At 41.9% G+C, this 25,985-nt stretch overlaps 1 protein-coding gene across 1 annotated transcript in view; it reads left to right on the forward strand.

Moving 5' to 3' along the window:
* Window positions 1-13,509: 13,509 nt before the first annotated feature.
* The window catches only part of LOC126281784 (myogenesis-regulating glycosidase-like), a 100,449-nt gene continuing 87,973 nt past the window's right edge, over window positions 13,510-25,985 (forward strand). The window contains exon 1 of the mRNA XM_049980990.1: window positions 13,510-13,564. Within this exon, the coding sequence (XP_049836947.1) occupies window positions 13,510-13,564 (55 nt within the window). The remainder of the gene's footprint in view (window positions 13,565-25,985) is intronic.

Below are 25,985 nucleotides of genomic sequence, written 5' to 3' on the forward strand. Positions count from 1 at the left end.
GGCCAGAGGTGGTTGTTCTGGGTACTGATTTCTCAGGATCTATGCACCCAAATTGCGTGAAAATGTAATCACATGTCAGTTCTAGTATAATATATTTATCCAATGAATACCCGTTTATCATCTGCATTTCTTCTTGGTGTAGCAATTTTAATGGCCAGTGGTGTATATTCCATTAGTTGCCTAAACTACTTCTAAGCTCCAAAAACTCTGTTCTCCCACTCCGTGAACTCTGGTTTCTTCAGTTCGCAGATTTATTTATAACACACTATATAGTGACTAAATAGGACGTGCTGTAATAAAGTTGTTCCTTTTAAATGACTGCAAAGATGCATCACTCCGACAAGAATGAAAGCTTTTAAATTATACCTAAAGACAGATTCCATTGTGCACAACCACGTTTCAAACGAGGAATGTTTTTTGTGAAGTTGTGACGAAACCAAACAGGAAGACATGTAACTGGGCACTGCACGGACATACAGTACTCTGACGGTTCAGATCACTCCAGCTACTTGTGTTCTCCTACAATCCGTTCATCATTGGCATAGTACAGAAATACGCAGGTAAGCCAAAACATTATGACCACATACCTAATATCCAGTTGGTCGACCTTTTGAACGCAATACAGCATCGATTCCCTGTGGCATAGATTTTTCAAGGTCTTGAGAGGTTTCGTGAATTATGTGGTGCCATAGTCTACGCACAGGTCACACAATTCCCGTAAATTACAGGCCTTTTATTTGTGGTTACAGAATTGGCGCCCGAAGGCGTCCCAGATGTGTTACATCAGGTTCTGCGAGGTGACTTAGTGACCAACACGTCAACGTGAATTTACTGTTATGCTCTTCAAAACACTTTAGCGCGATTTTGTCCTTGCGGCAAGAACAGTTATCCTGCTACAAGACTCCATCACCATCGGGGCAGAATTCAAGTATAAAGAAATGAATATGGGTCGCTATCAGATGCTACGACAGATTCCACGGAAATGTCGTGCATAACCTAATAATGCCTCCTCTGGCCTACGTCCGTTAATCCATAGTCCCATATCAATGATCCAATGGACACTGCAATCGCAACTGACGATTTCGTTGGGTGAATATAGGAACATGTGGGGGTCATCTACTGCAGAATCCACTTTCAACAATATGCATTAAACTGTGTGCTCCGAAACACTTGTCCCTGCACGAGCACTGCACTCTGTCCTCAGACGTGACACAGATCACCGCTCATCCTCCTTTAAACAACGGACCGGCCTCCGACCTCCACGTTGTGTGATAACGTATGGACGACTAACACGTTGTCACCTACTCATGATTTCACAGTCCTTCAACCATTCTCCCCAGATTCTCTCGACTTCAGCGTGGGAAAGCCGATCAGCTTCACCGTTTCTCAGACTCGTTCCCAGCCACTCAGTAATAACGATTTGCCGTTTTGCAAAGATGCTTATTTCAGGTGATTTCCCAGTTTTGGGACCGTGTCTTTCCTACAATGATTACCCAGTCGTATCAGCTCCGCTCACATACTTTGTTCACAACGCCAAGGTCTCTTAACACCACCAGATGACATTCAGTCTCGCGCTGGGCAGTGGTCACAATGTTTTGGCTACTCAGCGTATACCTCATTATATGTCCAATGATGGTCAATTTTATTGCTAATCACTGAACTTATAACGTGGGAAAATGTGTTTCCAGCTGTTACCTCGCATCTATTTGCCTGTGATGTTACAGACGGTGGAGGTCTTCCGCAACGTGACAGCTTTGCCCACGATGCACGCACCTCGTGTTGTGGAAGCCATGAAGCGGGCAATGGAGGGATGCACCCCCGTCAACCCTCCCACCTGGTGGCTCGATCCAACAGACTCGATGGCCCTCACCATCGATTCCGGTAAGCTCCATACCTTTCTTGAGTGCCTCCTATCCACGTACAAGTGATTAAATACACTTACTAATTCCTTGACGTTTTGGAACGATTATTGTCTGCCGACATATTTTTCCTCTAACAGTAACACGCCTCTACTCAGAATTATTTTTGTTTAATTCTCACATATTTTATGCTCATCATCTGTCTCCTCTGTAGGAATGAACACGGATTATGTGAACGACGGTTTCACGAATCTTCACTCGTGTCTGTTGTTGAATGAGCTCCAGAAGGAGGTACGTAGAGGCACTTATATAAACGGCATGATCGTTCGCTTTCGCGAGGCGTTCGAAACAGTTGCGCACTGACGATTAGTGAACAAAATACGACCTTATGCAGTATCAGGACAAGTGTCTTTGGGACTTCTCAAAATAAGCGTTGCTAGGTCGTGACTGTTGATTACATACAGTATGTAAACGATATGGTGAATGGGGTGGAAACTTCGATGAGGCGGTTCACTAGAGATCTTGCTGTTCTGTATGTAGGAAAATTTCTAGGTCAGAACTTCTAAGTTTACTTCACGTACCCACGATTGATCCTCAACATAAACAAAAATAATTTACCGCGCAAAAATAGACAGTTATTCATTCGTTTGATAAGTCATCAATAACTGAATCAATCGAAGCAGTAAAATGTCTGTAGGTTGTGTTAGAAGCGTATTAAACTGACCCAGATCTGCGAGTAGTCGTGAGAAAGATAGACGCCAGAGCAAGATTCACGGCAAATAATCTAAGGACCACGGTGGAAGTAGGCTACAAAAACCTCAAATTCGTAAGCGCCACCTGTCAGTCAGTATTCTTTACCCTGGTGGACTTAACAGAGAAGATACAGGAAACTCAAAAGTGAGCAGTACGTTTATAAGGTGTTTGCTGTATGTAAAACACACTGTCAAGACTTGTTGCATAAAGTCCTGTATTACAAACCTATGCTCTATTATATAAATGTTAAATACCCAGGATTCAGTTCAGAACGAAATGTCACTACAGGTAATTTAAGAAATATGTCACAGGAACGTACAGTTATGTACATTAGATCAACAACAAATGAAATTTGCCTATACAGAAACAATTTAAAAAGCTTGTAAGGGTGTTGTAGGATAGAGTGTCCTAAGACATGATTCTTATGAAAAAATTCAGTTTGTTGCGCAGCCTCCGAGTTAATTATCATTGAAATTAGCCAGTCAGGTCATTGCGAGCCCAGATTCAAGCGGCCCGCCTGATGCAATTAGTGTCGATTGTTTTTAGAGCGTAGATGATAACGCACGAGACTGTTCAGCCTTTGGCTCGGGTTCTATCCTTTCTACCGTCCGATGTCCAATTTGTGTATCGTCCCCTTGTTCGGTTTTAGGAAACCAAACTAAGAATACGTTTGGCAACACTGTCTCTGGCGGGCCGCTTCAATCTGCGGGCAACGTCCTGGTTGGCTGACTTTAATGGTAATTGACTCTGAAACGGCGCAACGTACCGATTTTTTCCTTAACAATTATTCCTCAGCACAACCTACCCTGGAACACTCTTACAAGCGTTTCAGACTTTTTCTGACCACCCTGTAAACTTACCTGAACACCGAACTGTGAGTAAATATTCATAAATTTCTACCCTATACGACAGAATCTGGTTATGTTCAGCTTTTAGCTCAACGCAGTGCAATGAGCTTCTCTCCTCGTGACCGTAGTTACGGAATTTAGACCCGAGTAGATTTATCATTATAATGTTTCATCGAACCAGTAGAATCATAACGGAGGTCGGAGACAAAATCTTAAGATACCATTAAAAATGAGAGAAAGCACCCTCATCTTGTTCTACTCAAAATATCTCTTTTCTGAATTAATTAACACAATGCATAGGCTTCAACAGCAATCAGGAATCTACTTTATGTACCTGTAAATTACCCACACGCAGAGAAAGGTGTTTACTATTACTGAAGTGGAAAAGCTGCGTACTACATTAGTAGTTGATCATTTGCACACAGATTAATCACTGAAGGGGCAAAAAGAGACCCGGGAACAGGGCGTCACAAGAAGCATACCAATATTTTATATTTAGAAATAGGTGAATGGCTTAGGAGCCCTCAATATAATTACTACATGGTTCTCAAATTATGGAGACAGTTAGTGTAAACCTCGTTGTTTCCAATTTCATGTGAAACGAGTCAAAGGTTAACTACAAGTCACGAAACTATAGATTCTCTATACACGTCGATCAGAAGAGAAATAAACTAATGTTCGAGTCTAATGGCTTTTATGGAGACTTGAAAACTACTCTCTATGAATCAGCATGGATGCTGTGTTTCTTAACTTCCGCAGGGCGTTTGATACAGTTCTCCTCAGTCGTTTAATGAACAAAGTAAGAGCATATGGACTATCAGACCATATTTGTGATTGAAATGAATAGTTCCTAGACAACAGAACGCAGCATGCCATTCTCAATGGAGAGAAGTCTTCCGAAGTAAGAGTGATTTCAGGTGTGCCGGAGGGGAGTGTCGTAGAACCGTTGCTACTCACAATATATATAAATGACCTTGTGGATAACATCGGAAGTTCACTGAGGCTTTCTGCAGAGGTTGTAACAATGGAAAATTGTACTGAAATGCTACAGGATCTGCAACGAATTGACGCATGGTGCAGAGAATGTCAATTCAATCTCAGCGTAGAGAAGTGTAATGTGCTACGAATACATAGAAAGAAAGATCCTTTATCATTTAGCTACAATATAGCAGGTCAGCAACTGGAAGCAGTTAATTCCATAAATTATCTGGGAGAATGCATTAGGAGTGATTTAAAATGGAATGACCATATAAAACTATTCGTCGGTAAATCAGATGCGAGACTGAGATTCATTGGAAGATTCCTAGGGAAATGCAGTCCGAAAACCAAGGAAGTAGGTTACAGTACACTTGTTCGCCCACGGTTGAATACTGTTTACTGGTGTGGGATCCGCACCAGATAGGGTTGATAGAAGAAATAGAGAAGATCCAACGGAGAGCAGCGCGCTTCGTTACAAGATCATTTAGGAATCACGAAAGCGTTACGAAGATGATAGATAAACTCCAGTGGAAGACTCTGAAAGAGAGACGCTCAGTAGCTCGGTACGGGCTTTTGTTGAAATTTCATGAACTTACCTTCACCGAGGAGACAAGCAGTATATTGCTCCCTCCTACGTATATCTCGCGAAGAGACCATGAGGATAAAATCAGAGAGATTAGAGCCCACGCAAAGGCATACCGACAATCTTTCTTTCCACGAACGAGACTGGAATAGAAGGGAGAATCGATAGAGGTACTCAGGTAACCTCCACTACACACCGTCAGGTGGCTTGAGGGGTATGGATGTAGATGTAGATGTAGATGTAATCTTTCTGCAGGAGAGGATGATAACACTGAGTGCGAAATGTACCGGATGAAACTAATAGGACCTGATACCGGAATCAGCTTCCTTCATTCAAACGACAATGCGCCCGATTACCAAATCACGTTAGAATCCATTACCAGTTCTAGGCGTGGAGTGACTGCAAAATGACAGTGCAAACAGTTGTGTTGCAGGATAGAATTTATCCAAGCAATGCCTTTGTGCAATCACCGCAAAAAACTGAAGTGAATGACAAAAATCTCTAACGTTGCAGGCGCCCCCTCCATGCTGCCTGGCCTCAAATTCTGTAACCAAGTCGATATTCAGATACACAGAGCCTCATGGCGCACACTACCGCCTGTGTCCTTGATTGGCTGAAGACAAACAGCACACCAAAGATACAATCTTCTTCGGTGCTACCAAGAGACAGTTCACAGAGTTAGCATGACTAATGGAAGCTGATCACTAGACACACTTAATGAACATGGTAAAGACTATCTCTCTATATTAAAAAGTCAAATGCTAGAGGTAAAAATGAAAGTGCAGTTTAACGACTAAATGCTAAAAGACAGCCATTGTGCATCACGAAGCGGGTGAAAAGTTTGAATTCTGAGAATGTGGGGCTACATATCGGTACGCCCTGCATAAAGCTAAGCGTTCATGACGCTTGGAGCCCTAACGGAGGTGTGTCCACAGTCTTTCTCCTGGAGCGTCACTCGGAAACAGAAAAATGGCTCTGAGCACTATTGTGACTCAACTGCTGTGGTCATCAGTCCCCTAGAACTTAGAACTACTTAAATCTAACTAACCTAAGGACATCACACCCATCCATGCCCGAGGCAGGATTCGAACCTGCGACCGTAGCAGTCGCACGGTTCCAGACTACGCGCCTAGAACCGCGAGACCACCGCGGCCGGCTCGGAAACAGAAAACACAACATGGGATGACAATGGTATCCGAAGTACTCTCGGCCACACGCCGGCAGGTCTCCTATATACACTTAAAAAGGAGAACAAGGGGAATGCGGAGTGAATGCGTTACTTAAAATTTCGTAAGTAGGCTTACGTAGACTAATTGGCGCCTGTCTTCAAGCATGTGTCATTTCACATTTTTTTCGGCAATGCGTGAATCAAAGAAATATGTGATTCACACCGCCCTTTCTTGCGTACGTTCAATGTCGCCTCCCTCTCGCTTCACTATTCACATGGGACGCACAGAAGTTTGCAGGTCTCCTTTATAGACTGCATTTTCCTAGTATGCTGCCAACGAGGAAGCTACTTTACCTACAACTATGTGATAATTCCACTTGATGTCTGTACAGATTGTGACGCCCTGGTATTTTTACGATTTCGCTAATTCAAAATTTGACCCACTGATGTTGTGGTCATAGGATACTCCATTTTTAGTTTTGAAAGTGCACAATTTTACATTTCTGAACGTTTAAAGCAATTAGCCTATCTTTGCACTACTTTGAAATATAATCAGTATCTGAATGGATATTTCTTCAGCTTTGCACACATACATGATAAATACTGCATCATCTTCAAAAACTCTGAAGTTCCTATTAGTACTCTCTGCCAAGTCGCTACTGTACAACATTAACAGGAAGTTATACCATGTGTCATATGAACAATCTAATATCTAAAGATTACGCTAACTTTGCCGTTACTTCTAGTTTGACATTCCTATACTGACTGAATGTAACTCTGTGAAGGTGGATGGGAAATGGTCCCATCTAGTAAGTGATTGTAGTTTACATGTGGAAGTAGTTGATGATCTCTATTCCAGTCTCCAGAGTGTCTCCCATCTGCCACTGTTTCTTGTCCAACGACACATTTTGTTTGTTCTTTATGAATTCTGTCTTGCCAACAGTTGTATGTTATCCAGGTTTCTCCAGCATAGCATCAACAGTATCAACACCATCCTGTTCACAAGGTTGTTTCCCAGCATTTCAGAAGTGTAGGCAATGGTTCTACATGGCGTAACATGAAAGATGTCACCATTACAGTAGGCCTTGCCTTCTGCGCAGAGTTCCTTCTGGGCGAGGACCTCCTGGCAGTGCCCATCGTGCAACACGACACATACGAACGCGACGTCTACCTGCCCAGAGGCAGCTGGTGGGACGAGGTGGACCCCGAGCACCCCACTATAGACGGACCTACTTGGCTCCGCGACTACCCGGCGCCTCTCAACACGCTGCCCCACTTCACCAGGGTCACCTCCTCATAGGTCTCACCGACTAAAACGCTCCACTTTTTTGAAAAGATAAAATAAACACTTCTATAGTTTTCAGTTAGTAAATGATGTGATTCATAAAAGTACGACATCTCACCTCTTTTCCAAGTCATAATACCTACTGAGTAGTTTGTAGTTGTGTATCATTCTGTGTTTCACAATATTCCACAAGTTACTGCCATTTGCAACACTTAAGCCTCTAATATACCGGGTGAACAAAAAGTCAGTATAAATTTGAAAACTTAGTAAACTACGGAATAATGTAGGTAGAGAGGTAAAAATTGACACATATTCTTGCAATGACATGGGGTTTTGTTAGATCAAAGAAACGCCCCATTTTGCTAGATGTGTGAAAGATCTGTTGCGAGCGTCGTTTGGTGATGATCGTGTGCTCAGCCGCCACTTTCGTCATGCTGGCCTCCCAGGTCCCCAGACCTCAGTCAGTGCGGTTATTGTCTTTGGGGTTACTTGAAGTCGCAAGTGTATCGTGATTTACCGACATCTCTAGGGATGCTGAAAGACAACATCCGACGCCAATGTCTCACCATAACTCCGGACATGCTTTACACTGCTGTTCACAACATCATTCCTCGACTACAGCTATTGTTGAGGAATGATGGTGGACATATTGAGCATTTCCTGTAAAGAACATCATCTTTGCGTTGTCTTACTTTGTTATGCTCATTATTGCTATTCTGATCAGATGAAGCGCCATCTGTAAGAAATTTTTTGAATGTTTGTATTTTTTCGGTTCTAGTAAAACTCCATGTCATTCCAAGCATGTGTGTCAATTTATACCTCTCTATCTACATTATTTCGCGATTTATTCAGTTTCCAAATTTATACTGACTTCTTGATCACCCTGTAAATCAGAGGGGCGCCCCTCGCCATTATCAATCTAACCTTACAACTATCTTCTGTTGGATGAACCGAAACCCTCGCAGAAGTTTCCTGAGGAGGTACTGAAAATATAGAGACCTTCAGATTTGGACATAGTGGCAAACAAAGGTTATGATCGTTAAGCAGACCCCATGACACCACTTAGTTGACAACTCTTGGTGTTAGAATACTGACACGCCAATAGCTGACGCCTAACGCACAACCACTGTCAGCCATTGGTATTTCTATGAGGTAAATTCTCACAATCTTTCCATAACATGGAAAATGGTGCAGTTTCTTATAAATATGCTGTAAGATGAAAAACAGGGCAGTTTGTTACAATTTTGCTACAACATTGTGATGTATGAAGCTACTTGTTGCAATTTTTGCTGTAACGTGGAGCATTTTGTTAGATTTTTGCTGCAACTTGGGTCGATTTGTTGCTGTAAGTGGCGATGCATGGCCTGAAAAGTTACTTTAGACTCTACTATGTTAAAGCTGAAGAGCTCGAATGTTTGGTACTGCAAGATAAAAATAATACCCAACAAGGGGTCTCTATAATGTTTAGCTTACTGTAAAAGTGGGTAGCCGAAAGCATAGAATAGTCTCATTTCTACCTACATGAATATCTATTACTACTGTTCAGCACGCTGTTTCACTGTAATGTCATGTACTTTCCACTGTGTGACAACATTGTTTATCATTATCTGCAGAAAGTGATACATTATAGGTCGAGGGGTGGGATAGGGAGTAAAGAAATTCAGGGAAAATATTCTAGATATTAAATTTAATATTACGATTTTATTTAATACAGTGATTTTAAATCCTATGTTTTTGTATTCATTGGTTCTACATTCAATGATTTTTTTGCACAATTACTATCTAAAATGTTTTTACATTTAATGTTTTTGCAATCAATGTTTTTAACACATTCGCAATCTCAGCAATTATGGCAGATCACTAAATTTACATCAAAAAATATATATCAGTTGAAATAAACTTGGCCAAGGGGTATGTGAATTCGCATCTGTTACAAACGTGGTAGTGACTTCAATTTAAAATCTACAATGTCAGTTACAATCTACAATTTATATCTTTCACACACATTGTTTGTATTTATTTATTTACATTTATTTGTATTAAATTCACGCCAGTTACATAGATAGCAGTGAATTCAAATAAACAATTTACAAACGTTCTACAGGCATTTACATTATTTACATTTTTTGACAATCAGCAATAACAATCAACAATTTACAATCGTTTTACCGGCATTTACATTACTTACATTTTTCGCAATAAAATCAGTGGCCCCAAGCCACTGTACTTACATCATCTACATCTACATGACTACTCTGTAATTCACATTTAAGTGCTTGGCAGAGGGTTCATCGAACCACAATCATACTATCTCTCTACTACCCTGTATTCCACTCCCGAACAGCGAGCGGGAAAAACGAACACCTAAACCTTTCTGTTCGAGCTCTGATTTCTCTTATTTTATTTTGATGATCATTCCTACCTATGTAGGTTGGGCTCAACAAAATATTTTCGCATTCGGAAGAGAAAGTTGGTGACTGAAATTTCGTAAAAAGGTCTCGCCGCGACGAAAAACGTCTATGCTGTAATGACTTCCATCCCAACTCGTGTATCATATCTGCCACACTCTCTCCCCTATAACGTGATAATACAAAACGAGCTGTCCTTTTTTGCACCCTTTCGATGTCCTCCGTCAATCCCACCTGGTAAGGATCCCACACCGCGCAGCAATATTCTAACAGAGGACGAACAAGTGTAGTGTAAGCTGTCTCTTTAGTGGACTTGTTGCATCTTCTAAGTGTCCTGCCAATGAAACGCAACCTTTGGCTCGCCTTCCCGACAATATTATCTATGTGGTCCTTCCAACTGAAATTGTTCGTAATTTTAACACCCAGGTACTTAGTTGAATTGACAGCCTTGAGAATTGTACTATTTATCGAGTAATCGAATTCCAACGGATTTCTTTTGGAACTCATGTGGATCATCTCACACTTTTCGTTATTTAGCGTCAACTGCCACCTGCCACACCATACAGCAATCTTTTCTAAATCGCTTTGCAACTGATACTGGTCTTCGGATGACCTTACTAGACGGTAAATTACAGCATCATCTGCGAACAGTCTAAGAGAACTGCTCAGATTGTCACCCAGGTCATTTTTATAGATCAGGAACAGTAGAGGTCCCATGACGCTTCCCTGGGGAACACCTGATATCACTTCAGTTTTACTCGATGATTTGCCGTCTATTACTACGAACTGCGACCTTCCTGATAGGAAATCATGAATCCAGTCGCACAACTGAGACGATACCCCATAGCTCCGCAGCTTGATTAGAAGTCGCTTATGAGGAACGGTGTCAAAAGCTTTCCGGAAATCTAGAAATACGGAATCAACTTGAGATCCCCTGTCGATAGCGGCCATTACTTCATGCGAATAAAGAGCTAGCTGCGTTGCACAAGAGCAATGTTTTCTGAAGCCATGCTGATTACGTGTCATAGGGAACTATCAAACAGTTGTCGTCTTGTGCTGATAAAACAAGTTCATGTTGTTTAATAGTACAAACGTAGTGGCCTAAAGCTCTAGTAGCATGGAAAGAACGCAGAACTGTAACCCCGCCGGAGCCACAGTCTGCTTTGCAGGCCACACCCCTATTAGTACCGCAAATCAGCACACACTGACACGTACAGCTGCACTCACAGAGCAACGATCTGGGAGTGGAACAGCCTTCATCACCAGCCTTCAAGTTTCCAGCTGACGCAGAAACATAGTCCTTCTGTATACTCAACACTGGGTCGTGCTATTGAAGCCCATAGGTCTAGTCAAAATGGCTCTGAGCACTATGGGACTTAACATCTGTGGTCATCAGTCCCCTAGAACTTAGAACTACTTAAACCTAACTAACCTAAGGACATCACACACATCCATGCCCGAGGCAGGATTCGAACCTGCGACCGTAGCAGTCACGCGGTTCCGGACTGAGCGCCTTAACCGCGAGACCACCGCGGCCGGCTCCTAGGTCTAGTCGCTCGTCATTGTCACAGCTGGGCCCTACTGAGCTGTACAACCTGTGCCACTGCACTTGCATGCATGTCTACATGGATGTTATCATTGTTTTCTTCAGTGACATCCAGTAGCACATGATATATCTATGAGAGATATTTAAATGGTTATGCGTGGTACAACTGATCCTTAGTTTTGAAAAGTGCAACTTCCTATTATAGGAGGTCTGCTATTTAGGCCATATCATTGGGCAAGATGTGGTATGAACCGACCCACAACTGGTACTGGCTACATAGGATTCCCAATGCCAAGCACAGTAAAGGAATTATAGTAATAACCCAGGTATGTCAATTTCTGTAGAAGAAACAATCCAAAATTTGCAGAGGTAGCGAGATCCTTGACACATTTGTTAAAACAATGTACTAAAGTTTATTGGACCCCAGGTAACATAGCGAAATTTGAGCGACTGAAAGAATTATTCATCACCAGTCCCGTCATCGTCTTTTAAGATTATCAAAAACAGTTTACATTGTCTAGTGACTCTAACAACCATACTATAGGCTGTGTTTTAAGTCCAGAGCTTGATAGAAAGAGCACCCAACAGCATACGCTTCTAGGACAGCTCGATAAGACAGAAAAAAATATTCAACTACTGAAAAAGAAATAGTTTCCTGTGTTATCTGTAAGGGCGACACAGCGCTAAAATTGCTTCTGGTCTGGTTTGTCAGCAGTTCATGAAGCAAACACAGTTCAGTTCTGAAACTGGAGTCGTGCACAAGCAAACAAGACGTGGTTGCCATATAATTGTACCTGCAAGTTTACGTAATGAAGTACTGAGGTAGGCTCACGATTACACCGTGGATAACGCACCAAGAGTGCTGTGTCGCGGAAAATTTCTAATGGCCGAAAAGGAAACGAAACGTCGAGAACTGCATTCCTTGTGTTTAGAGAGCCAACATGAGTCATCTGCAGATCCCATAACAAACGTTACCTGAGGTGGATAGCACGAGCACTAGCGCTCCGTCCTTAGGAGACGAGTGGCCCATCACGACCATCCGACCGCCGTGTCATCCTCACCTGAGGATGCGGATATGAGGGGCGTGTGGACAGTGCACCGCTCTCCCGGACGTTATGATGGTTTTCTTTGACCGGAGCCCCTACAATTCGGTCGAGTAGCTCCTCAATTGGCATCACGAGGCTGAGTGCACCCCGAAAAATAGCAACAGCGCATGGTGGCCCGGATGGTCACACGTCCAAGCGCCAGCCACGCCCGACAGCGCTTAACTTCGGTGATCTGACGGGAACCGGTGTATCCATTGCGGCAAGGCCGTTGCTAACCGCGGTGGATAGACTATTACAAATTAATGGAATGGAGTTCTATTGTCCCTTCGCACAAACATCAGCAGGGAATCAATATGTGTTAACTGCAATTTATTATTTTTCATGTTATTTGACCATGATCGCCATACCAAACGAGCAGACACCCTTGGTGGTACAGGCTTTTGTAATCAATGGTTACTGAAATTCGGAACACCAGAGATTGCGAACTTAACGACTCACTTATTGAACCAATTATGTGGGCTATTAGACACAAAAAAAAGTTACAAACTAGTGTGCTACAACAGCACACGAATGGCTGGACTAAAAGAGTTCACAGGAGAGTGGGAAAAATATTATTACGTAAATAGTAACAACGAAAATTGGGACACCGTCGTACTATTCGTACTATAAAACTTGAAAATCGACGGTAACACGGACTTATAGCCATATAACGTAGTTTTCAGACGAAAAATGTCCTCCCCATTTCGACTTACGCTAACTTATCCTCGCAGGAAAGCTCTCGATTTTGCTAAAACAATAAGACGTATCTTGCTCTAAAAAGGCAAGCAGGCACGCATGACAACAAAGCGAAAATGCGTAAGTACCATGTCGGACAGTGGCTAATGTTACCTACCCATATATGCCGAAGGGAAGAGCTAAAAATTTGATTTCTGGTTGCCAATGACCTTACCAGGTAGTCAAGATGCCATCTGCAGCTAATACCAAAGTACATCTCCTGACTCGAAGCTGAATTGTCCACATAAGAAGAATTCGTCCATGGTGAACCTGAAGGACTACCTAAATTACCAGCAGTTCCTTCTAAATGGGGAAGGTAAGTGATTAGAGAAAGTAAGAGAAAGAAAGGTAAACCTAGACAACTGAAGCATAATATAACAGCAGTTGTTTCCTCACACACATACTCTTTAAAACTATGAGGTGCCCTTACGAGCTAATCTTCCGTTTGTTCATTAGTTTCATGAGGGAGATCACGAGTGAGCGGAATGCAAACCCTCCTATTTACGTAACAGATTAAAAGAACTTTCACGTTAAGTTTCATTTGCAATGTTAGAGGAGCCTTACCACACGAGAACATTCATTGTTTTGCTACATTTGTTGTTTCTGTGGAAGTAGCTGTGCAGTCTTGAAACGAGAAATAGGCTGACGGTAAACCAGAATAAGTGCATTTATATGTAAGACTATGAGATATTAATGGAAGTATTGATCTCTGCAGTGGGGTTACTGCAGTGCCGAACTGGGCAAGTCACTGTCTCGTCCACAAAACGATTACAAGAACCCCCTGAGTCATGCAAGCACACTGATTGCTCTGAGCAGCGTATGACCGAGTGACCAGGGAGATTATTACAAGTGATGTCTAATTCTTTGAAAAGATAGGGTGCCTCTGGCTGTTCTCACCACCGAAGCCGCTAGTCGTCACTAGGAACTGCTACTAACAAGGTCATTTCTCTGTCGCACAGCGAATAGAACTGAATAGACAGGGATTCCTGATAAATGGTACACGATACTACATCTCGGGACATACTTTACAGTTACCTTTCACCATCACCGGAACCACCACACCAAAACACAAATCTCCCAGCCAGACCTACGCTTCGAGATCTCCAACAAGGAAAACCTAACCTACTCAAGTGGCAAGCTAGACCCGACCCTCCTTGCTTCCTTGGGCCAGATGATAGAGGCACAATATGTTCATGTGACGTATAACACCTGTTCTATTATTAGAATGGAATATCGGACCGTAAACTGCCACTAAGTCATCATCATAGGAACTACAACATCAGTTACCTGCAGAATTCTGATTTAAGTATTATTTGCTGCCATCTCAGACACAGAGTCGTCCAAATTCCAACCTTACTCTCCTTCAATCTAAGGGTCCGAAGAAGTGATTCAAGCATAGTGAGTGAAGTTGTGAAAAAGAGGAAGAACAAAGGTGAACCTACAAACTCTCTGCTTGAGCTTCACAAGACTGAGATTGTTGCAATACTATTATTGTTACTACCATCACCTCATTATTATTATTATTATTATTATTATTATTATGACTATTTATGGTATGTATATACATATCCATTGCACAGTAGTATGTAAACAATGAAACACAAGAGGAATATGTAAGAGATCAGGATTCAGTTGACCTTACAGACTGATCACAAAAGAGTCTATCCGTTTGAGTGTTGTTGGAGAGGCACCGATGATGTCCTTCCAGTCTCCACTGAAACATTTGTTGGGGAATCACTCTAAATTGTGGTCAATGATCTGATACATAATGTGCGTAATCTTATTTATATTTTAAAGCTACCTTATATACAGGATATTCATTTTAACTTAAGACACTGAAATATCTCGAAAACCACATATCAGATTTAAAAAAAAAAGTTATAGCTCCAGTTTGTTTCGACGATATAAAGTCAGTTAGCAGTAAAAATATTTCTATTACTGATAACTAAGATATATGTTCAGTATTTAACAATCATTTTCTGAGTATGGCTGGTGAATTAGATAAAAATTTAGTTTCTACGCAGAATCAAATAACTTTCTTTGCAAATACCTTTCCGAGATTGATGTCTGAAACACTCCTCTGTGACGCAGCCAAGAGAGAGATTGAGTCACTAATTAAATCACTGAAGACTAAAGACTCTCATGGTTATGATGGAGTGCCTATCAGAATATTAAAGTACTGTGCTGCACTTGTTACTCCTGTATTTAGCTATATTTGTAATTTTTCCTTTAGGAACGGTCAGTTTCCTGAATGATTTAAGTACTCAGTAGTAGAGACACTTTATAAAAAGGGAGAAAGGGATAATGTAGATGATTTTAGACCTGTTTCTATGCCATCAGGGTTTTCTAAAATTATTGAAAAGGCTGTGTACGTAAGGAAAATTGATCATTTTATATCACACGATTTGCTCTCAAATGTACAATTCGGCTTTAGAAGTCGTTTAACAACTGAAAAGGCTATATTTTCTATTGTCTGTGTGCTATAGGATGGGTTCAACAAAAGGTTTCGAACGCTAGACATATTTTTTGATTTAATAAAGGCATTTGATTGTGTTGGTCACAAAATATTGCTCCAGAAGTTGTACCATTACGGAATATGGGGAGTAGCTCACAACTGGTTCACCTCCTACGTTAGCAAAAGACAGCAAAAGGTCAATACTCGCAATGTCGAGAATGACTGTGCTGTAGGGTCTGAGTGAGGTACGGTCAAGTGGGCGGGGTGCCCAGGTATCAGTGTTGGGGACAACCCTGTTCCTTATTTATATAAATGATATCCTCACTAGTATTACAGATAGCTCAAAAATATTTCTGCTTGCTGGTGACACTAGCTTGGTAATAAAGGATGTTGTATGCAACATTGGCTCGGTTTCAAACAGCGCAGTTCATGACCTAAGTTCATGGCTTGTAGAAAATAAACTAACGCTAAATCAAAGTAAGACTCAGTTTTTAGAGTTTCTAACACACAATCATCAAAATCTGACATTTTAATGTCACAGGATGGGTATATGATCAGTGAAACTGAACAGTTCACATTTATAGATGTTCACATAGACAGTAAGCTGTCGTGAAAAGCCCACGTTCAGGATCTTGTTCAAAGACTTAATGCTGCCCCTTGTACTATTCGAGCGGTATGTGAAGTGAGTGATCGTTCGACACGAAAATTAGTCTACTTAGCTTATTTCCATTGGCTTATGTCGTATGGTATTATATTTTGGGGTAACTCTTCCTGTCTTACAATAATGTTTTTGTCTCAGAACCGGCGGTTCGAGCAATAAGTGGTGTAAGTGCATGAACCTCTTGTCGACCCCTGTTAACGAGTCTGGGTATTTTGACATTGGCCTCTCAATATATACATATTCCTTACTGTCATTTCTTGTTAACAATATTAGCATATTTCCAAGAATAAGCAGCTTTCATTCAGTTAATACTCAGCAGAAATGAAACCTGCATTTGGATCAGACTTCCTTAACTCTTGTGGAGAAAGATGTGCAGTATACTGCCGCATCCATTTTCAATAAGCTACCACTCGAATTCAAGAATCTTAGCAGTAATCCACGCGCTTTCAAACCGAAACTCAAGAGTTTCCTCATGGGTCACTCCTTCTATTCTGTCGAGGAGTTCCTTGAGAGATTAAGCTGATGCTTGTTGTATTGCTGATTGCGTTTACTTAAACTTATGGGCTGACATTTTTGGGTACATAAACATTTATTCTTCTCTGTTATTACTTTGATGTAATTTCATGTATTGATATGTTCCGTGGCCTTGGAGATTTGCTCCTGAATTTGGTCCTACGGAACTTGACGTGTAAATAAATAAATATGTTTCCTGCACTGGAGTGTTAACAGCGTTTCATTCCACTTGACTAATATATCGGAAATCACAATGCTTTAATATTATAGCCATTTAAATGCACAATCCTATAGTCTTGCATGTGTGTGTTCATGTCCTACAATCATTTCTCTTTCCTTCTTGGTGTGGAATCCAAACACTGCAACAATTCTATAGAATTGATGAGACAAGTGATTTACGTAAAATGTTTCAAATTTCTTTCGACTGGAGTTTCATTATGCATCTATCACACATTTCTTCTTCTTCTTAATCGTCTGTTATACACATATTAAAAACAATTTTCATCATCCCAGTTCCCAGAACTCCTGAAGATAGATGTTGAGTGTGGATACTGTATCACAGACACAGTCCCTTTGACTGTTCAGAGATGTCACAAAACCTGCCCGAAGATGTAAACAACCACGTATGAGCAGCTCCTATTAGATGGATGGAGTCCGACAGCCGATCAGTTCGAGTAATTCCGCCAGCAAAGAGGTTCAACCATGCGTAGGCGGTGAATAGCGCGGTTCGATCGCGTCCGCATTGTTACTTTGAGCCACACAGGGCTCTCAACAAGGGAAGTGTCCAGGCATCTCGGAATGAACCAAAGCGTTGTTGTTCGGACATGGAGGAGATAGAGGAACTGTTGATGACATGCTTCGCTCAGGGCACCCAAGGGCTACTACTGCAGTGGATGATCGCTACCTTCGGATTATGGCTCGGAGGAACCCTGACAGCAACGCCACCATGTTGAATAATGCTTTTCGTGCAGCCACAGTATGTCGTGTTACGACACAAACTGTGCGCAATACGCTGCATGATGTGCAAGTTCACTCCTGACGTCCATGGCGAGGTCCAACTTTGTAACCACGACACCATGCAGTGCGGTACAGATGGGCCCAACAAAATGCCGAATGGACCGCTCAGGATTGGCATTACGTTCTCTTCACCGATGAGTGTAGCATATGCCTTCAACCAGACAAACGTCGGAGACGTGTTTGGAGTCAACAGGCCGAACGCCTTAGACATACTGTCCAGCAAGTGGAGCAAGGTGGAGGTTCTCTGCTGTTTTAGGGCTGTATTATGTGGGGCAGACGTACGCCGTTGGTGGTCATGGAAGAGCCATAACGGCTGTACTATACGTGAATGCCATCCTCCGACCGATCAACCATATCGGCAGCATATTGGCGAGGCATTCATCTTTATGGACGACAATTCACACCCCCATCGTGCACATCTGGTGAAGGACTTCCTTCAGAATAACGATATCGCTCGACTGGATTGGCCAGCATGTTCTCCAGACACGAACCCTATCGAACATGCCTGGGATAGATTGAAAAGGGCTGTTTACGGACGATGTGACCCACCAACCACTCCGAGGGATCCAGGCCGAATCGCCGTTGATGAGTGGGACAATCTGGACCAACAGTGCCTTAGCGAACTTGTGGATAATATGCCATGACGAATATAGGCATGCATCAGTGCAAGAGGATGTGCTACTTGGTATTAGAGGTACTGGTGTGTACAGCAGTCTGGACCACTAACTCTGAAGGTCTCGCTGTATGGTGGTACAATATGCAATGTGTGATTTTCATGAGCAGTAAAAAGGGCGGAAATTATGTTTCTCTCTATTCCATTTTTCTGTACAGGTTCCGAAGCTCTCGGAACCGAGGTGATGCAAAACTTATTTTGATGTGTGTTGCACCATAACACTCTCAAACGTATCAGGCTAGTATCCACTATACACCTATAAGGACTGCTAAACTCCTCAGCAAGCTTGCATCTAGAGATATCTGTGTAATTGAACGAGTGACGTGAGTAAGACTGGTACAGAATAGTTTTCACAGAACGGCAGCTACAATATTGGAATGAGAATACCGGTCTATATCACTATCATCTGTCAGTACAGTTGTGAAACACGTGTTACAAAATATCGAAATGTACTGATTACGTGGAATTCATTTCGTTGTGTTCCTTCGGGGTTCGTCGAATGTAGGTGGTAGAGTACACTCCTACGTCTGGTTAGTTCCAAATTAAATTAGATAAATGTTCAGGTGTTATGTGGGAGCCAAGGTATCCCCTGACGAACAGCAACCCACATTACACCACAGAGGACGGGATCGTCTATGTTGAAGGCGTACCAAAAGCACCATGCTAAACACTGGCTATTTCTAATGGAAAGAGACATTCCGAGCACTACTTCCTGCAGCGAGAACTCGAGAGGCGGCCTGCAGGACGTATCACTACACTAAAACCTGTTTGGCTGCAGGCAGCTAGAACCAGCCCCGGAGTTCAGTTCATTCCGGATATCGACCTCGTGAACTTCGACCGCTCAAGATTACGTCTCTGAATTGGACTTTTACTAGTTGAGAATTCTACCCAGCTGTTACGAAAATAACTAACGTTACAATTAATTTCGAAAAAATAATTTTTTACCTTAATCTTTGGGAAGAACAGAACTACTACCGTATTTGGACTAAAAAAAATATATGAACGCTCTCAGAAAGTATAGATATACGCCATATATACATAACGTGGAAACATAACGAAAAATGTCGCCGCTGCTGAATTTTGTTCTGTTGAAGGTGGTAGAAACTTCCAGCGAGAAAGTTGTCAAGAAAAATTATAAAATTGATTCTGATAACATCTCAGACGTCATTATTCTATCGCGTCACCTGTGAACGCAATTTATCCGCGGCAGCAATTTACTTCCTGCGACTCGTCTTAACAGAACTGTGAATATTCCCTATGTCCGGAAATTTTTAATTTGCAGCTGCTGCAAACCCTTCACTACCACACATACGCTGTGCAAAAGAAACTGTAGGTACGTTTAGGCCAATATTTTCATTGAAATCGATCAAAAGTATACTGTGTTTGTGCGTATGATTTTGTGAAATCCGCGTTTTAGCGCAGTGTACTACAACACTATTATCCTCGGCGCGCAACCAGTGCATTGTACACAAAACTTCTTTATTGCTGCTGTACTGTTTCTGTATTCCATAAACATTTTCGACCATCATTAGACTTTCTGAGTGGAAAATCAGGTGAACGGAGAAGACAAGTAACGGAGGCCTCTGAGCCAAAATATTTAATTTTACAACCAGATTACTCTGTGTTTCACTACCCGTCATGTGCTGTTCTCTTCCATAGTTACGGCGTACAGTTCTGGGCTCTAACTTTATCTCCAAATCGTTAAATTCCGTACATTTCCGTTTTCATTTATGTCTCTCCACAACATACCTGGAGATAGTAGAAAAGTTTTCAATACGTTTAATACTACGACGTTAGTTTGTCGCCGTTTGCGCATACCTCTCGGTGTAAGCCTTTGCTCCTACATTGCACTCATTACAAACAGAAATCAATGCTCAAACTGCGGAAGGCTGAAAGCATACGTGAGTAACAGTACTCCACAGGAACACTGAAAATTCAGCTGGCGCTGACGTCTGTTGCTTCTTCAGTATCAACAAATCAGAGTGCTTTGCTTCTGACGATTTCACGCAGCGAGTGTGACCCTCACATTCCTATTTTAGTGGCGGTTACTACTGCATAGGTTAACGATGGACGTATGAGGTAGAACATGTTGATTGTTCAGAAACTATTCTAGGCTCAGTGCGTGAATAGTTCAACAGAAGAAAATGCCGAAAATTGCTAGTTCAAAGTCTAGTCGTATAAAACAGTGGCTGACACAGACATTGGCTGTACGACAGATAGGAAAATTACATTCTGCCAGGTCTGCAACAAAGAGAATAGCTGTTATGCTTTTTAGCTTTTACTGCCATTTCAGAATTCCGAATTGCTTCTCACATCTTTCGACACCAGGGCGTTTGTGAGGCAGTATATTGCATACATATCCTTTAAACTAGTTCTAACAGACACCTGGCTTAATTGTTTTATTATAATTTTTAAGCTGCCAAGTTCGATTTCGATATAAAGGAAAATGAATCGGTGTGAAAATGTCATATCTGCAGCACAAAGCATGATTGTTTTTAAAATTATATATCTTTTTTCTAAGTTTTAACGACCTTTTTTAAAGTTTTGAGTTATAACAAAAATATATTTTGTGAGAGAAGAGTTGGAAAACAAAAATCGGCAAACTGTGCTGTATGTTTTTCTAATGCTTTTTATTTTGCTAAGTGTAAGCCACTTAAGAACGCCACTTCTGAACACACTTTTATATAGCATCCAGTTCTTTTTTGCATTAGGTCTCGAGCGACAGAAACTACCACTTAACGTAGCATACAGGTGGAGGTTACATAAGGCAAATGTTGAACGAAAATCAAATTTGAAATAAACGCTTTTAACGAAGACATCTGCTGAATCTACCAAAAGGAATCAATTCTGCAGTGACTTGTGTCATGCCATCGTGGCACCAAACAAGTCTTTTCAAAAACCAGAAAATCCTATTTTCAAAGGTTTTCTTGAGTAGTACTGCCCTCCGTCTGTGCCTGATGAATCACCGTTACGTAAAAATTATGTAGACTCAACTTACACTGATGCATTGCAAAGAATTCGAGAAGACATTGGGGAGTCTTGCATTTGGATTTCTGTAGGTGGAACTGCTGACAATCTTGGCTGGTGCACTGCAGATCTGATTGTTGAAAAGTTGGACCCAGATGCGCCGACCAGAGCGTATTTAATTTGTTCATAACAACTCTCAAAGACCAACCAACAAATAATGGCACAGTTTGTCAACAATGGGCTGAAGTTGCTACATCCAAATAGCGTAGATGAAACTAAAATGCTTCTGTCCGTCTCAGATGCCACTGTATATATGCTTGCAGCGTTTCATTCGCTCCAAATGCTCTCCTCGTTAATGCCGCGTGTAACCTGTGTAGCACATAGTATTAATCGTATAGCAGAGGAAGTCAGTCCAGAGTTCTCTAAGGTAAATAAATTAATCGCCACTTCCCTGACGTAAGTAAATTAACCTCCACGGTAAATATAGATTTTGTTAAGGATCAAGGGTGCAGGTATTCAAAGAGAATTTTCCAGATTCCCCTTGACACCAGAACCTATTGTTACCCGCTTGTGCATGTGGTTAGCAGTAGCAGAATGCAGTCCAGAAGGTAACTGCAAATCTACCGGAAGATGCCGCTTCTGTAACTTACGAAAAACAATTTTTCAAAGATCCCTGTTGAACGGGACTTGACTTACATTAGAGACAACTACACTTTTGTGGCAACAATTATTTCCGAACTAGATGGCCCAGGGAGACCTACCTACGAGAACATTGCTTTGCTGGAGGAAATGAAGAAGATAATTAATGAAGCGCTATTTGGAGCGGGAGAAAAAGTACGGGCAAAAATGCAGCAGGTTTTCCTGAAGAACACCGCTCGGAAGGACCTGTGCGAGGCAGCATCCATATTTAGCGGAGAATCCAATTCCACCGAAAGCAGCGTTCCTGTCCAACGTGAGCCGAAAATGAAGTACGCCACCCGTTACATCTGCTGATGTAAACGGAAAGTTCTGTCTCAGCATATAAATTATTACTGACTGACAAGCCCTACAGCTTTCCTCTGGAAAACCTAGAAAAGATTTTAGTGATTTACTGTGAAACCAACCGTGGTCTGAAAGTTTGAAACCACTGGTTCATTCAGCGTTTGTGAAATCATATATTACATGTATTTCAACATATTCTTGTGCTCTGTACTGTACTTTTAATATCGAATAACTATTAAGGTTTGGTGTTAATTTGAACATTAATGCTGAATAATGTTTTCTGCACTGAGTAACTGTGCATGTTTTCATGTTCCTTATTGTAAGCGAACAAAAATTTACTCATAAGTCACCACTGCGTACTTTACATTATGTTTAGTTTTTCCATATAACACTTTTCAGAGCAATTTCCAGTTTTTATGGCTTAAATGAGGTAGTGAAAGAGCCTGTTTTAGGTGCCCAAAATGAACTTTCTACGACCCAAAATTCAGCGATTTAGTGACCACATACCTGTGTGCAATACGCACCGGCAATATGAGGAGTCAATGGTCAGTCTCCCTTTGAAAGCAGAACCCCGAAATATCTGCTTCCCCGTCACTGTAGAAGGTGAGGTTAAATGAAGAGGTCATCACCTTCGGACAGCTGTTTGGCTCTAAGCATTATGGGACTTAACATCTGAGTCCATCAGTCCTCTAGACCTAGAACTACTTAAACCTAACTAACCCAACGATATCACACGCATCCATGCCGAGGCAGAATTCGAACCTGCGACCGTAGCAGCAGCGCGGTTCCGGACTGAAGCTCCTAGAACCATTCGAACACAGCGGCTGGCCGCAAATCTTCCAGTTTTCCTATACTGCAATGTCTTCCACATTTCTGTCAATAAGAATTATTTCAACCATTCTGTGTGTTGTGGAAGCAGTTTCGTTTGCACTATACGGTATGCAGAATTCTGTGAGAGTCAATGGATCGAGACATGTTAATGCCTGTGTGACTCATAGTCTGTGGGATATGGTCCTCCTACAGTACGGGCAACAAAACTTTGCAGAGGTCTGTGCGAGCGACCATTGGACCAATACCTTTATATTTACACTGAAGAGACAAAGAAACTGCTTAATATCGTGCAGGCTCCCGCGAGCACGCAGAAGGCAACAGAACATGTCATGGATTCGACTAATATCTGAAGTAGTGCTGAAGAGCACTGACACCATGAATCCTGCAGGGCTGTCCATAACTCCGTAAGAGTACAAGGGGGTAGAGATCTCTTATGGACATCCCAGATATGCTCAACAATGTTAATGTCTGTGGAGTTTGGTAGCCTGTGGAAGTATTTAAACTCATAAGAGTGTTCCTGGAGCCACTCTGTAGCAATTCTGGACGTGTGTGGTGTCGCATTGTCCTGCTGGAATTACCTAAGTCCGTCGGAATGCACAGTGGACATGAATGGATGCAGGCGATCAGACAGGACGCTTATGTACGTGTTATTTGTCAGATCTAGACGTATCAGGAGTCCCATATCACTCCAACTGCACACGCCCCGCACCATTACAGAGCTTCCACCACATTGAACAGTCCCCTGCTGACATGCAGCGTGCATAGATTCATGAGGTTGTCTCCATACCCTTACACGTCCATCCCCTTGATACAATTTGAAACGAGACTTGTCCGAACAGGAAACATGTTTCCAATCATGTCAGTGTTGACCGGGCCAGGTGAGGCGTCATGCAATCATCAAATGTATACGAGTTGACCTTCGGTTCCGAAAACCCATATCGATGATGTTTCGTTGAATGGTTTGCACGCTGACACTTGTTGATGGCGCAGCTTTGAAATCCGCGACAATTTTCGGAAGGGTTGCACTTCTGTCACGTTGAACGATTCTCATCAGTCCTCGTTGATCCCGTTCCTGCAGGATAGTTTTCCGGCTGCAGCGATGTCAGAGATGTGATGTTTCACCGAATTCCTGATATTCAAGGTACACTCCCAAAATGATCGTACGGGAAAATCCCCACTTCATCGCTACCTCGTAGATGCTGTGTCCCATCGCTCGTGCGCCGATTATAACAGCAAGTTCAAATTCACTTAAATCATGATAACCTGACATCGTAGCAGCAGTAACCGATTCTATATAGGCATTGCTGACTGGCTGTTTACATATCTCTGTATTTCAATACGTTTGTCTATATCAATTTCTTTGGCGCTTCAGTGTAATGTGCTCCATGTCAACACGCAGACGGTATTTGTTTTCGACGCATTGGAAGAGAGAGACTCTGTAGTATCTTATCGAGTTCTCTACCAGATGACATTACTGAAGTTTTTATAGTACGTAGTTTTTCTACATTGGGTGTTATAAAAATAATGAGGGGAGAGAGAGAGAGAGAGAGAGAGACTGTGCTGTTGGCGAAGTCTCTGATACCATTAGACTGTCGTATTTTTATCGTAGTAATCAAAGTAATACGATAACGGAGATCAGGATTTGTAGAGGGTGATACTTAGAGACCGTCTTTCGATAACGATGAATTGTAGGTGTTATGCTTCTGAATTTCTTTGTGCAGTCCGCGTGTACTGTGCTATTTTTTTCGTTATGATAGCTCTCTCCTAGTGAGTGACGGGTGGAGGACTAGACAATCATGTAGCTAATGGAACAGTGCTGTCGGCATATGAAGGAATTTCGAGATAATTAGCAGGGGAATGTGTCTTGGCGGGGGGCACCTCTTACTCGTGGAAATCTTGTGGATTCAAATGCTGTATGTCGAAGACTGAGAGATTCCTAAGAATACGACAGGTAAGAGATACACAGACGAGGAGATGGGAGTTGAGCTCTATACTGCTTGTTCTAAGTGTTGTGAGCGGACATATTACAACCTTTCACATTCGTCTCGCGAAGTGACTGCAGTGAGAAAATTAGGAGCTAATATGAAGATTTTTACCGAGAGACAATAAGCAGCAAAAGTTCCGTCATTTGGTTTTTTAGCAAGTAAGAGGCAGTATTCCTCTGGGAGGTTTGTGTGCCTATAAGCGGATGGAATCATCTTAATAGATGTTGTTGTTGTTGTCTTCTGTCCTGAGACTGGTTTCATGCAGCTCTCCATGCTACTCTATCCTGTGCAAGCTTCTTCATCTCCCAGTACCTGCTGCAACCACCATCCTTCTTAATCTGCTTAGTGTATTCATCTCTTGGTCTCCCTCTAAGATTTATACCCTCCACGCTCCCCTCCAATGCTAAATTTGTGACCCCTTGATGCCTCAGAACATGTCCTACCAACCGGTCCCTTCTTCTTGCCAAGTTGTGCCACAAACTGCTCTTCTCCCAAATTCTATTCAATACCTCCTCATTAGTTATGTGATCTACCCATCTAATCTTCAGCATTCTTCTGTAGCACCACATTTCGAAAGCTTCTATTCTCTTCTTGTCCAAACTATTTATCGTCCATTTTTCACTTCCATACATGGCTACACTCCATACAAATACT

This window comes from Schistocerca gregaria, chromosome 7 (assembly GCF_023897955.1).
Source record: "Schistocerca gregaria isolate iqSchGreg1 chromosome 7, iqSchGreg1.2, whole genome shotgun sequence".
NCBI lineage: Eukaryota > Metazoa > Arthropoda > Insecta > Orthoptera > Acrididae > Schistocerca > Schistocerca gregaria.